This window comes from Quercus robur, chromosome 3 (assembly GCF_932294415.1).
Source record: "Quercus robur chromosome 3, dhQueRobu3.1, whole genome shotgun sequence".
In the NCBI taxonomy this organism is placed as follows: domain Eukaryota; kingdom Viridiplantae; phylum Streptophyta; class Magnoliopsida; order Fagales; family Fagaceae; genus Quercus; species Quercus robur.
In genome coordinates, this window is record NC_065536.1 from 52680072 (window position 1) to 52691835 (window position 11764).

General features: G+C 38.4%; 1 protein-coding gene across 1 annotated transcript; it reads right to left on the reverse strand.

Annotated features, from left to right (window-relative positions):
- Nucleotides 1–4477: 4477 nt before the first annotated feature.
- LOC126718322 (actin-related protein 3) lies at nt 4478–11346 on the reverse strand. Its single transcript, XM_050420453.1, has 9 exons — nt 10801–11346; nt 10041–10500; nt 8624–8770; nt 7977–8069; nt 7659–7778; nt 6931–7041; nt 5899–6024; nt 5668–5766; nt 4478–5028 (listed from the first exon to the last, which is right to left on the reverse strand). Exons 1-9 carry the CDS (start codon nt 10848–10850, stop codon nt 4948–4950), a joined length of 1287 nt encoding a protein of 428 aa, XP_050276410.1. The 5' UTR covers nt 10851–11346; the 3' UTR covers nt 4478–4947.
- Between the last annotated feature and the right edge of the window lie 418 nt (nt 11347–11764).

Sequence of the window (11764 nt, forward strand, 5' to 3'; positions counted from 1 at the left end):
AAGGTATTGCATGGTCCTCGGACTCAAACCTATGGGGAAACCAACTACTTAGATGAGAAAACTTAGTTTTGGACAGAACCAAGGTATTGCATGGTCCTCGGACTCAAACCTATGGGGAAACCAACTACTTAGATGAGAAAACTGAGTTTTGGACAGAACCAAGGTATTGCATGGTCCTCGGACTCAAACCTATGGGGAAACCAACTACTTGGAAGAAAACTGAGTGTTGGACAGAACCAAGGTATTGCATGGTCCTCGGATTCAAACCTATGGGGAAACCAACTACTTAGATGAGAAAACTGAGTTTTGGACAGAACCAAGATATTGCATGATCCTCGGACTCAAACCTATGGGGAAACCAACTACTTAGATGAGAAAACTGAGTTTTGGACAGAACCAAAGTATTGCATGGTCCTCGGACTCAAACCTATGGGGAAACCAACTACTTAAATGAGAAAACTGAGTTTTGGACAGAACCAAGGTATTGCATGGTCCTCGGACTCAAACCTATGGGGAAACCAACTACTTAGATGAGAAAACTGAGTTTTGGATAGAACCAAGGTATTGCATGGTCCTCGGACTCAAACCTATGGGGAAACCAACTACTTGGAAGAAAACTGAGTTTTGGACAGAACCAAGGTATTGCATGGTCCTCGGACTCAAACCTATGGGGAAACCAACTACTTATCAAAATCAAGTTTTGGACAGAACCAAGGTATCGCATGGTCCTCGGACGCAAACCTATGGAAAGGTCGGCTACTTAACAAAAATTCTAAGTTGCTCAATCCTCAGCTCAAATACCAGAAAAAGGTTAAGGCTATGAAAGTTGTTAGGAAGATGGTGAAACACCCTATTACCCAGCAACCTGGAGGGGCTGTTCATTTTCGGGTTATATGTCTTCGGATGATTGCCTCCTACACCGCGCCGAGCATTCAGTTGTCATCTCGGCTATTTTGGGGTAAGTGTTGTTTTTCTCAAGTAGGCATTATTGTGCCAGACAACTCTATTAAATTCATGATAATATCTTTTCCTTAGCAAGAGTTTTGACCCTAAGTGTCATTTGTTCAAGTCGGTATTATTGTGCCGAACAGCATTCGTGAGTTCATAATAGTACCTTTTTCCTTGATAAGGGATTTCGGTCCTAAGTATTGTACTCTCAGGTCGGCGGGATTGTTCCAGACCGCCCCAATAAGCTCATCACAATATCCTGTCTTTTTCTTCTTAATATGGGTTTCAGCCCTAAGTATCATTTGTTCGATTCAATATTATTAAGTCGGGTAGTTTCAATAAACACAGAGTAGGATCTTTCTATTAACCAAGATTTCCGTCCTAGACGTCGGTCAAAGTGTAAAAATAAAAAGAATTCACAATATAGTATGTCTTTTCACGGCGTAACCATTTCAGAAATAAAGAGATAGAACATGTGAAATAAAGCAATAACGACTTTTATTAATATAAAGAGGTATTACAACGTACAAAGAAGGGCTTAAACAAGCCTATACAGAAGGTGGATTACAAAAAAAAAAAAAAAAAAAAAAAAAAAAAAAAAAAAAAAAAACAAACAAACAACAACCACAATATGACCAATAAGCAATCAAATGTCTTTTTTAAACTCGTCTCCAAAATCCTTCCAAACTCTGCCCCAGTAGCGCCCATATTGAGAGGAGGACCTTCTTTAGAAGAAGAAGGATGAGATGAAGAGAAAGAAGGAGGAAAAGAAGAGGAAGAAGGAAAAGCGTCAGGATGGATCTGCGGTGGAAAGAAGAAGAAAGAGAGGCAAAAGGAGGCACCAGTGAAGGAAGAGAGGAAGAAGCAGGGGCATTTAGTCCCTGCGTCAGTCCTGACTCCTAACACGCTGGTGCCATGTTAGCTATGCTCATGAGAGAGCGGCTGGCACTGATAATGGGTGACCCCAGCTCAGTCGCGCCGAAAGTTTGATGTGACGAGCCCCTGCTTTAGATTTTGGCTGAAAGGAAGGCAAGAAGGATCTTGAGTCTCCGTCATCCCTGCCCTGACCGAGCCATTTTCAGCTTCATAAGAATGTGATGTTTCTAAGAGGGGTATGGTTCCTTCATTACTTACGCCTATCTCGAACGTATCACAATTTAAGGTGTAACTAGCGGGTAAAGTGAACTCTAGAGGAGGCTAAGGGTTTCAGATTTCAGAAGGATGAAAAGGGTCTCTGTACAAGAGAAATAGCCTCCCGCTTCTCTTCTTATACGAAGGGTAAAACGGAGGGTATTTAATCTGTCTACATTTCCAAGAAAATTTGTAAACGAGAATATACCCGTTCCACTTCCCTACATCGTCAACAAACCGTCGAATTTAAATAGTCTCGTAAATGGAAGTCATTAAAGGCGCGTTTCGGGTAATCAAACGGCAGGGACGCATTGTGAATGAATTCATAGGAATGTCTTGTAGTCCGGTATGTTTCCTGGGTAAATGAAGAGCCACCAGCATTAATGAAGGACAGAGTTAAACGAGCCATAATAAAGGCTTGGCGTTCCCAAAATCCTCCTCTCCAACCAAGAGGTCGGACAGCAAGATTTTGAGGGGCTATTGTGGGACCCAATAGTTTGTGGCCTTGGCCCATCTATTCGTTAAGGCCTAAAGGCCCGAGCCGAGAAGAGTTATAGCCCAAGATCGGTAATACAAGTACAAAATGGCCTTGGGACACAGTCGAGGACGGTTCAGTCCTCGGCATGTCCGAGATCTCACAGGAAGGAAGGGCAAAAATGATATAGAAAACAGCTTGGGAAAAAATCTAAAATATTTGTGTCAATAAAAAAGGGTACGCTGGAAAGTATAACGACCAGGGAAAGCTGCCCTTACTGCCATTCAATACTTTGCACCTGACAGAACCATACTCTCCAGCTTTTACAACCACCCCCAACCACTCTGGGTATAGGCTGATAGGACAAGTATCAGCTTTGGAATGTCGGTCCTACACGTGGACGAAAAATAAGGAACGTAGGCGAGTATAAAAGGAAAAGTAAGCAATCCAGAAAGGGGGCTGGGAAAAATGGCCAAAAACCAGAGTCTCCCAGCCCGCCTCCAGGAGAAAGACTCCTAGGGCGAAGACGACTTAACCATGTACGAACACCACGAAAAACCCACCGTCTGGTGACCAAGGCCTAGCCTTTCAAACCCACGCTCTACAAATGATATTGTTTGGGCCTTTTTACGTGCAAACCCAACACCGTTGCGGGTCGTTACGAATCGTGTCCTTACAATTTCTTATAAATATTAAAATATGTATCATTCCAAAACATTTTTCAATAAAATTTCTCATGCATAATACGAATTAACAATAATTCTTTTAAGGGTTTTTTTAGGAACATTCAATATATTTTGTTATTTAGAAGTTAAGCAGGAACAAGTGGAATAACTATGATAGAATGTTCATTATGTTCATCCTTCCTAAGTATTTCTCTTGAAAGTGGGAGGAACAATTATCACTTTAATAATTACGAATTACTGTTTACTTTTACTTCTTATACATCAATATTAATAGAGTAATACCTATTAATTTGCATCCCAACTGGTCTACTAATTGATTGATTTTATCACCAATTTCAGATTGTAGGGTGGACATTATAATTATTTACGAATTATTGTGTTAATTGTAATGTGAACATCTAGATAATCCTCCGTTAATCCCAAAAAAGAATATAATGCTGGCCACCTAAAAGTCATTTCAATCACCACTAGATTGCGACATAAAAGGAGCCATTTTTTTTCGATAGTGGTATGGAATAGATGAGACTGGAAGAATGAGCAATCGGACATAAGATGAATGAGAGTGATGTACCAATTTTCTCTCTCTTTTAGGATGCTGAAATTGATATGCATATACTCTAAAAAAAAGCTTGTTATTAATTTTATATATATATAATTTTGGTTTTGTTTTCCCTTTCATCTTATTTGCAAGTCCGAACAAATTCTCGAGGGATGTAATTGTAGGACACTCCAATATTTCCCTACTTTCTACAACAATGTTCACTTTTTTTTCGTTTTCTCATTTTTTCTGACTCATTAATATGCCAGATCCCTATAGAGAATTGTCATATTGAAGCTGCATAAAGCCAATTGAGTCAATTAAATGATTAACAAGCAAGAAGTAGATACGACAAGGAGAGCTAAAAGCTGGTGACTGCTTGGCAGAACATACAATTGCTTCTTGTAGATAGCAACCTTTTCATGCGTTTTTGGTTGTAATCTGCAAGAGCTCAATTCTCTAGTGAGTTTGTAAATGCAATAATTTTGCCCACACTTTTTACACGCTTGGGACTGTTAAAAGGGTGTCATAATAACTCATTGAATGCCTCTTGCACTCATTGGTATTGCACTACACAAATTTGAAGGTTAAGTGAGGTGTTTCAATTGGGGTCCATGGGATGGCAATACCTGTTTGAGAGCAATTGTATATTGGAAGAATTGAAGTGACAAAATTAATTGTACAAATTATCCAAACAGGTAGAGAGAATTCAAGCAAAAACATTTATAACTCAAATTAGTTCTCATATTACAATAACTCAATCGAAATGAATTTTACTTCCTACCTATGAATGTACTTCGTGGACTACTCGTTCTTAATTTTTTTCTTGTTTGAAAAAAAAATATATTTTACCAACTCTATCTAAGCTGAACATTAGAATTGCATTTCAGCTGGGTTAACGTTTGCCCCAATGACAATGGCCATTCCCTTTTGGCTGCTGAGAGCAGAACTGCTACCCCCTAATGAAAGAATGGATACAGGAAACCCACATATTCTTACAAAAATGAATCTAAACATATTTTACATCCCCTCCCACCAACTCAAGAAAATTAAATGCCGAGGAAGATAGGGTGAAGTGAATTGAGGTGCATAAGGAAGGTGGAAATGGCGAGGCATTCCATCAAGCATCTTAATCACAAAACAATGATCAGCCAAAATGGTTTTTTGCATCAATACATGCCCTTGAAAACAGGATTAGTTCGGCATATGCTCGCACCATACTCCTCATACTCTGCTTTTGTATGGCAAGCCTGCAGGTGGAGTCACAACTTCAAGTTAAAAATCAAAAATTCATTCCCTGAAGAATATTTAAACTTGGGTAATGTTAATGATGAGCACAAGAGAAAGCAATGAATCAAGCATCATAAGCATTGATGAGAGGAATTAACTTTTCACTTTTCATTTGGGGGCTGAAAGAGTGAAAGGAGGGGGTGGGGCCTAGAATTGGGCATCATAAATGTGTTACCATTTTTGTCACCAAGCTGAAATGATGGGAATGCAATTTTACAACATTGCATATTGCTAATGCCACACAATGCAATCAAGAATGCCAAACTCCACCTACTTCCTATACTTACAAGCTTCTACAATTCCCTTTACGGTGGTTAGATTTTTAATTCATATTAGCTGTCCCAGCTATTGTCTTCTCTGGAACCAATGAAGTGGTCCCTTCATTCTTGAGAAGGGACAAGCATGACAATATACTTAATAAATGGGATGAAAAGGCAATAGGCAACTAAAAGGTGACAATCAACTGCAACCACTGAGAAACCACAATGTCTTCCACAGTGAAGCAGAATATGAAATTGAGGATTAATGTGAAAAAAAGTAAACATACACGATAATCATTATAGTTTTGGTCCATTAAGATGAGAGGGCAAAATTCATACCGCAAAAAATTCAGGTGTTGATGCAAGTACAGAGCCTCCAAACCAAACTGCAAATCTCTGGATGGGATGGCTGACTACATTAACTTCTACTGGTTGTGACTGGAGGTCCAGAAGAGAGAGAGAGCACCAAAGAGAGAAAAAATTGCTCAGCCTTTTCATATCATGAATAGCCGCACACATTTTATATATTACAAAAATAGAAGAAATAAAAAATATGTTAAATACACTTACTCTTATTTCCCCACCAAGTCGAGCTTCTGATGCAAGAACCCTGGCATCCACAATCTTCTTTAAGTCTCGTTGCAACCTCCTATGGAAGTCCTTAAACATGGTTGAGCCTCCAGACAGTACTATATTCTGAGATTTACCACACAAAAAAAGGAGACAAAAAAAAGTCAGTGAGTTGTAAAATAAAATATTGTATATAAACCATCATCTCTCCCCACCCCCCAAAAAAAGTAACAATAGCCCCTCATTAATGCACAAAAATAAAATTTGGTATAGAACAGTGCTTGAACCTCAGAACTAAAGCAATTCAAATAACCATATGATGGATAAAAAGAGAAAAATCCCATGCTAAAGTTTGGAAGTTGAAACAATCATGTTTTTAAGTTAAAAACTGTCAACCATGGCTAATCCGCAGAATTTTTTTTTTTTTTTGATAGGTAAGAAAATACTCCATCAGCAGAAAAAGTTCTATGAAACTGATGGATGGAGTTGAAGATCCACCTAAATCTCAAGACCCATTTAACAATTCATGAATACAGGTGCGACTGTACAAGCCCACATCACTACACGTCAGTCCTCCAACATAGTTGCTCTCACTGTGGTGTGGACACCAGGTACTGACACAGGAGGGCATTGACCTTGATTGAATGATGGAGGAGTAATTGACACTGATTAAGACAAAATTAAAGTTGATTGATTTTATTTTATTTTGTTGTTATTTTCATATCAATTGATTACAGTCGATTTCCATATCAGTTATGGCTGATTTCATATGTATTTCTTTATTTGTGGTAGCAATGGAAGCTCTACTTAAAGGCTCCAGAGAACATTGCAGGACACAATGACTTGAGTCAAAATTTCTCTAAGCTTGGCGGTTATTCCAAGCAACCCAAGGTGGTGAAGCCTAAGATTTATTTTGTTACCTTTTTTCCTATTTTCGGTACAAACCCTCTATGATGCATTACACTGTTCCATTGGAATATACCACATCTAATAAAAAAGTTTGCATAATTTCCTATAGCCTATGTACTTCACCTTATACAATGCTCTTCTTGTGTCAATTGGTGCAGACTGAATACACTTGTCGATTACAGCTGGTAGGGGGGTTGAAAACTCGCTGCTATATATTTCAGGATTAAAGAAAACCTATAAACAAGTCAAACAAATCATCAGAACAAACAGCAGTATGCAGTTGGTTAAAAGCTATTCAAAAGCTGCGTATTATTTCCAACCTTTTTCATAAATGCTTTTCAAAGTTTTAAAGCATTATTCTTGAACAATATAATCTTTGCAAACGAGTGACTGAAAATTATAAGTTAAGAGAGTCTCCAAATATAGTTATCAAAGCCAAAACTTGAAATCATGAAGAATTTACATCCAGGGGAAACTTCCTTATTCTTTGGTTCCATAAATAGAGTTCACTTTAATTGTTTGAGAAGAATAATCTAATGTCTGCCACTGACAATAAATAGTCCTTGATCAAAGAGACTATGGTTTGGGTAAATCTTCATATAGAAGTATATAAAATCTTTGTAGAATCAAAAGATTGATAGATACGACACCAATACGGGCCACGTGGAATATCAATTTAATACAAACAAGAATTGACAAAATTAGTAATGGTGAGGCTAAATTTAGGAGTGAACATTTCATTACTGAAAAACGAAATAACAATTCAATGGAACATCTACCAGAAAAAACAGAACAGGGATGAACTAAGGCATTGGGAAGGAGAAGATTGTCAAAGATAAGATAGATCAAACCTCAGGGCCAAGAAAACGTTCATAGCCGATATCACAGGAGTATGGTGCGCCAGTCTTTGGTTTAATACCTCTCCACTGCTTAACATATTTTGCTGGTTCTTTGTCATGCTTATTGAATTCCTGAAATCATTGGGAAATGAAGTTATCATCAAGTAATCTAAAGGTTAAAAATTCAGATCCACACAAATATCCAATGGAGAAAGTAATATGAAGAGCTGATAACTTGCAATATAATGCCCAGGGCAGAGTAATAAAGAAAAATTACATCCATTTGTCCCATTATCTGTTCAATCCAAACTGTAATGAAGGTAAGTTCACCTTGACAATGTCAGAACAAGTGTAGCAATAAGTTTCCTTCACTTTCCGAGCCACTTCAAATGAGTCTTCAGGGGGCACATGCTCTCCTCTTTCCTACATGAAAAAAATGAAAAACGCAAGAATCCGCAAATCAGTCGTTGAAAGAGCTAAATTTAACATATTGATGCAGTTAAAACTGTATGAATCCAACAATGAAGTGACTGGGAAATACGGTATAGAATGGACCACATTTTTGTCTTACATATCAGTGCACTGACATGTTACATTGATGACATTCTAAAAACCAGGCCTCTGTCAGTCTACTATTGAGTGTTTTCTTTAATGAGGTCCTTAAAATTGGGTAGACAAAAATATTCCAGGAAATACAAATAAAGAATGCCCATTTCTGTAGGAGCCACACACCAAACCTTTATGGTTATGTCCATGGCACTATTCATTTGCTTATTGCTAAATAAAATTGTAACTACAAAAGATATTACACCAAAGACATTATTCTTCATTTATAAGTCTAACAGATCTACAAACTAAACAACTAAAATCTACCTCATTATGACTTGGATGCAATAATAGGTATACATTTGAAAACAATGACCTTCCAAACAATCCCAGCACAACCAATTAATTTACAGTTTGTATGATCAACATACCCGCATAAGCTGCTGGACGAAAAGAGTTACATCTTTCCCAGCAATAGGAACTGACTTAATGCTACTCCCAATGACATAACCATCTGCAACAGGTACAACATGAGTAGCCCCATCTCCAACATCCACTACAACCCCTGTCATCTCACACTAAGAAGAACTGTAGGTCAATCTAAATGGAAACTATCAAAAAAATATCAAAGATAACAGTAGAAAAATGTACATAAACACAGATCTATATATATGTAAAAGTCATAGAATTAAAATTTATTTGACAACAGAAGTACAGAATTTCAACACAACCAATTTACCAGAAATAATGATAAAAATCATTAAACCAGCAACAATAGCAAAACAAAACAAAAACAACCTCTGATGAATTTCCTGAAAACACACCTTCATTCTGGTTTCATATTTGGGTGGAAAAGCAAATAAGAAATAAAAAAGAGTAGCCAAGCTAATGGTTATAATCTTGCATAATTGAGCTCATAAGATTAATCTGCTTATGTTTAAGGAAATCATTAGATAACAGCTTTATCAAGCTGGTACCTGCTGGGGTTTAAGGGATACCCCAATGGTTCCAGCACCTCTTATGGTGCCAGAGGACTGGAGTTTGAACCCCACCAACCCCCTCCCCCTACTTACCTAGCAAAAAAAGAGCTGATACCTGCCAACTTTTTCTTGAAAAGTACTAATCACACTACTCACTAGACACCACTGCCTGCTGCCTTCTCTCTTTCCCCCACTTCTCAGATATTCCGCCATAAAATACTTGCCATGAAGTGACAGAACTAGCTGGACCTTCAAGTTGGTTTAAACCCAAATTCATAGTGGAACCTTTATTCCCATCACATGTAATGTGAAGCAAGGTGCTTCAGTGTGAAATGTGTAATTAAGCTGGGAAAGCATGCCTTTGAGCAAGCCCAAGTGTGAGTCTATGAGTAAGTATATAATTTTTGTGTGGTGCACCTGCAGTGCTGTTGTGAGGAAGTGACCTGTACACATAGCTCTATCATACAAGTGTATTATTTATTGTGTCACTTACACCTCCTTATTATTTTTTGGCTCTAAGGATAGTAAAGTTGGTATGTTACTGCCATTTCTCAACACTTCAGTTTTTCTTTACTGCCCTCCACCTTGCTCTTACAAGGGGAGACATGCCATTTGGGCTAGATCATTGGCACAAATTCTCTACACTAGGCCTCTATCGAATACTCAATCAAGTTAAATGAACTTTCTTATTAGTACTAGTAACCTAAATAAAGAAACCAAAATTTCCAGAATGAATTCAGTAATTCCATTATTCTAATTCAGTTTGAACTCAATTGAACATTATTCTGAATTTGATAAGAGCTGTAAATTTCACACTCCTAAATCCAAAAGAACACAACTCCTACAATTGTTGAGCATTGAAACCAACCTTAGATGTAGTATACCCGGCCGCAAGAGCGAGCACGGAATTCACCCCTATATAAAGCCCAGGAACATTGAATGTCTCAAACATAATTTCACCAGTATACTCGCGACTCTCCGGTGCAGTAAGTGGACTCTCGGTCAATAAAAAGTAATGGTCCTCCGGATCACACCGCAAATAGTTGAATATACACTGCTGCCAGAACCGCTCCATTGCGTCCCAATTTTCCACCTGGCCGTGCTGAATTGGGTAGCTGAGATTGTAAGTAGTACTAGATCGAGATCTCGCAACTGCCTCATCACCGATGAAGAAGTCAAGATCGGCCATCACACCAGCACTGTGTTGCGCTAGCCAACTGGCTTTTGAGGAGCTTCGAGATTGGTTCAAAAACGACTCGTTTACTGCAACTACTGTAGGAACAATAAAACATGGTTCAACATTACCGGCGAACCCCATCTTAGTATACCTGCAATTAATAACAAGAGGCAGAACTTAGAGAATACCCAATTGACAAAACATTTCGTCAAACAGTGGGTGTCCCTGTGAGTTTGCATATCAAAATCAAATAAATACGACTGCCCAAATGAATATAGCGAAAAATAAGCAAACCCAATTAGCCCATTCTATTGAAAGACCGGTGTATGATAAAAAAAAAAAAAAAAAATTGAAAGGGAAACCCCATTGGGGCATTTTGTCAAACACTTTGTGCGCCTATAAACACACAAATACGAAGCGTATTTAATCACATATATCTATAGAGGTGTACCCGGTGCCGTTGTCGATAACTACAGCGGGGCGAGACGTAGCGGGGTCCATGAGAAGGAGAGAAAAGGAAGCGTTCGTGTTGAAAATGGATCTGCGACTGAGATCCAAGAGAGAGTTTAGGGCAGAGGATCATGGTCAAGAAGAGCACTTTGAGGAGGAAGAAGAAGAAGAAGAAGGTGATGGTGATTGAGACTTAGGCTTGGATCGCAAGCGAAAGCAGCGACTCAACACACAAGAGTTGGTGATTGTCGCTCCACCCATTTCATTTCTCAACAATAATAACAACAGCAACAACAACGACGAGCGTGAAAGCTGAATAATATTAGTCGCATAAACTTGCTCATCACTGTTTTTGAGCCCCCTGAATTTTCAAAATATTTTTGTGTGTTTGTGTGTATGCGTGTATGTTTTGGCGTTTCTTCGATGATGCTTTTCTTCGCAATCAAACAACACACCCACTGACGACTGACATCTTTCTTTCTCTTCTCAAGACTCTTTCTTTCTCTCTCTGTGTCTGTGGGCTTTTTTTTCTTTTCTTTTTTACACTTTAGCGTGCAATTTGTGATTTGTCGAATTTGGCATTTGGCGTGTTATATATGACGTTGGCTCTGGGCCGTGTGATTTGTGAGGGAAACAAGGCTAATCGACGGTCAGATTTTAGCTTTTGATGGGTCCCACCACAAAATTGTGAATTATGACAAAGACACAACTTTATGCTACAACTTGACACATAACGAGTTATAATTGGTAAGAATATGTCAGTGGGTCATATAGAGACACATTCTTACTAATCACAACTCATCATACGACGAGTTGTGATACAAAATTATGTTAAAGATTGTGTCCTTAACATAATTCCAAAATTGTCTGAAAATCTATCATGGGTCCATGGTGGGTTTAATTGCACTGGAACACATCCCGAATGTCGACCGTGGCCTATGGGTCGGTCAGGTTTTATACTTTTA

Bases quoted from the DNA above. Each gene is read 5' to 3' on its own strand.
- LOC126718322 (XM_050420453.1), bottom strand. From the start codon at position 10,850: ATGGACCCCGCTACGTCTCGCCCCGCTGTAGTTATCGACAACGGCACC. The intron at 7,779-7,976 runs GTGAACTTACCT...CAATGATTTCAG, and splicing joins CTTGTTCTGACATTGTCAAG to GAATTCAATAAGCATGACAA. The intron at 6,025-6,930 runs GTGAAGTACATA...GGTAAATCTCAG, and splicing joins CAAGAAGAGCATTGTATAAG to AATATAGTACTGTCTGGAGG.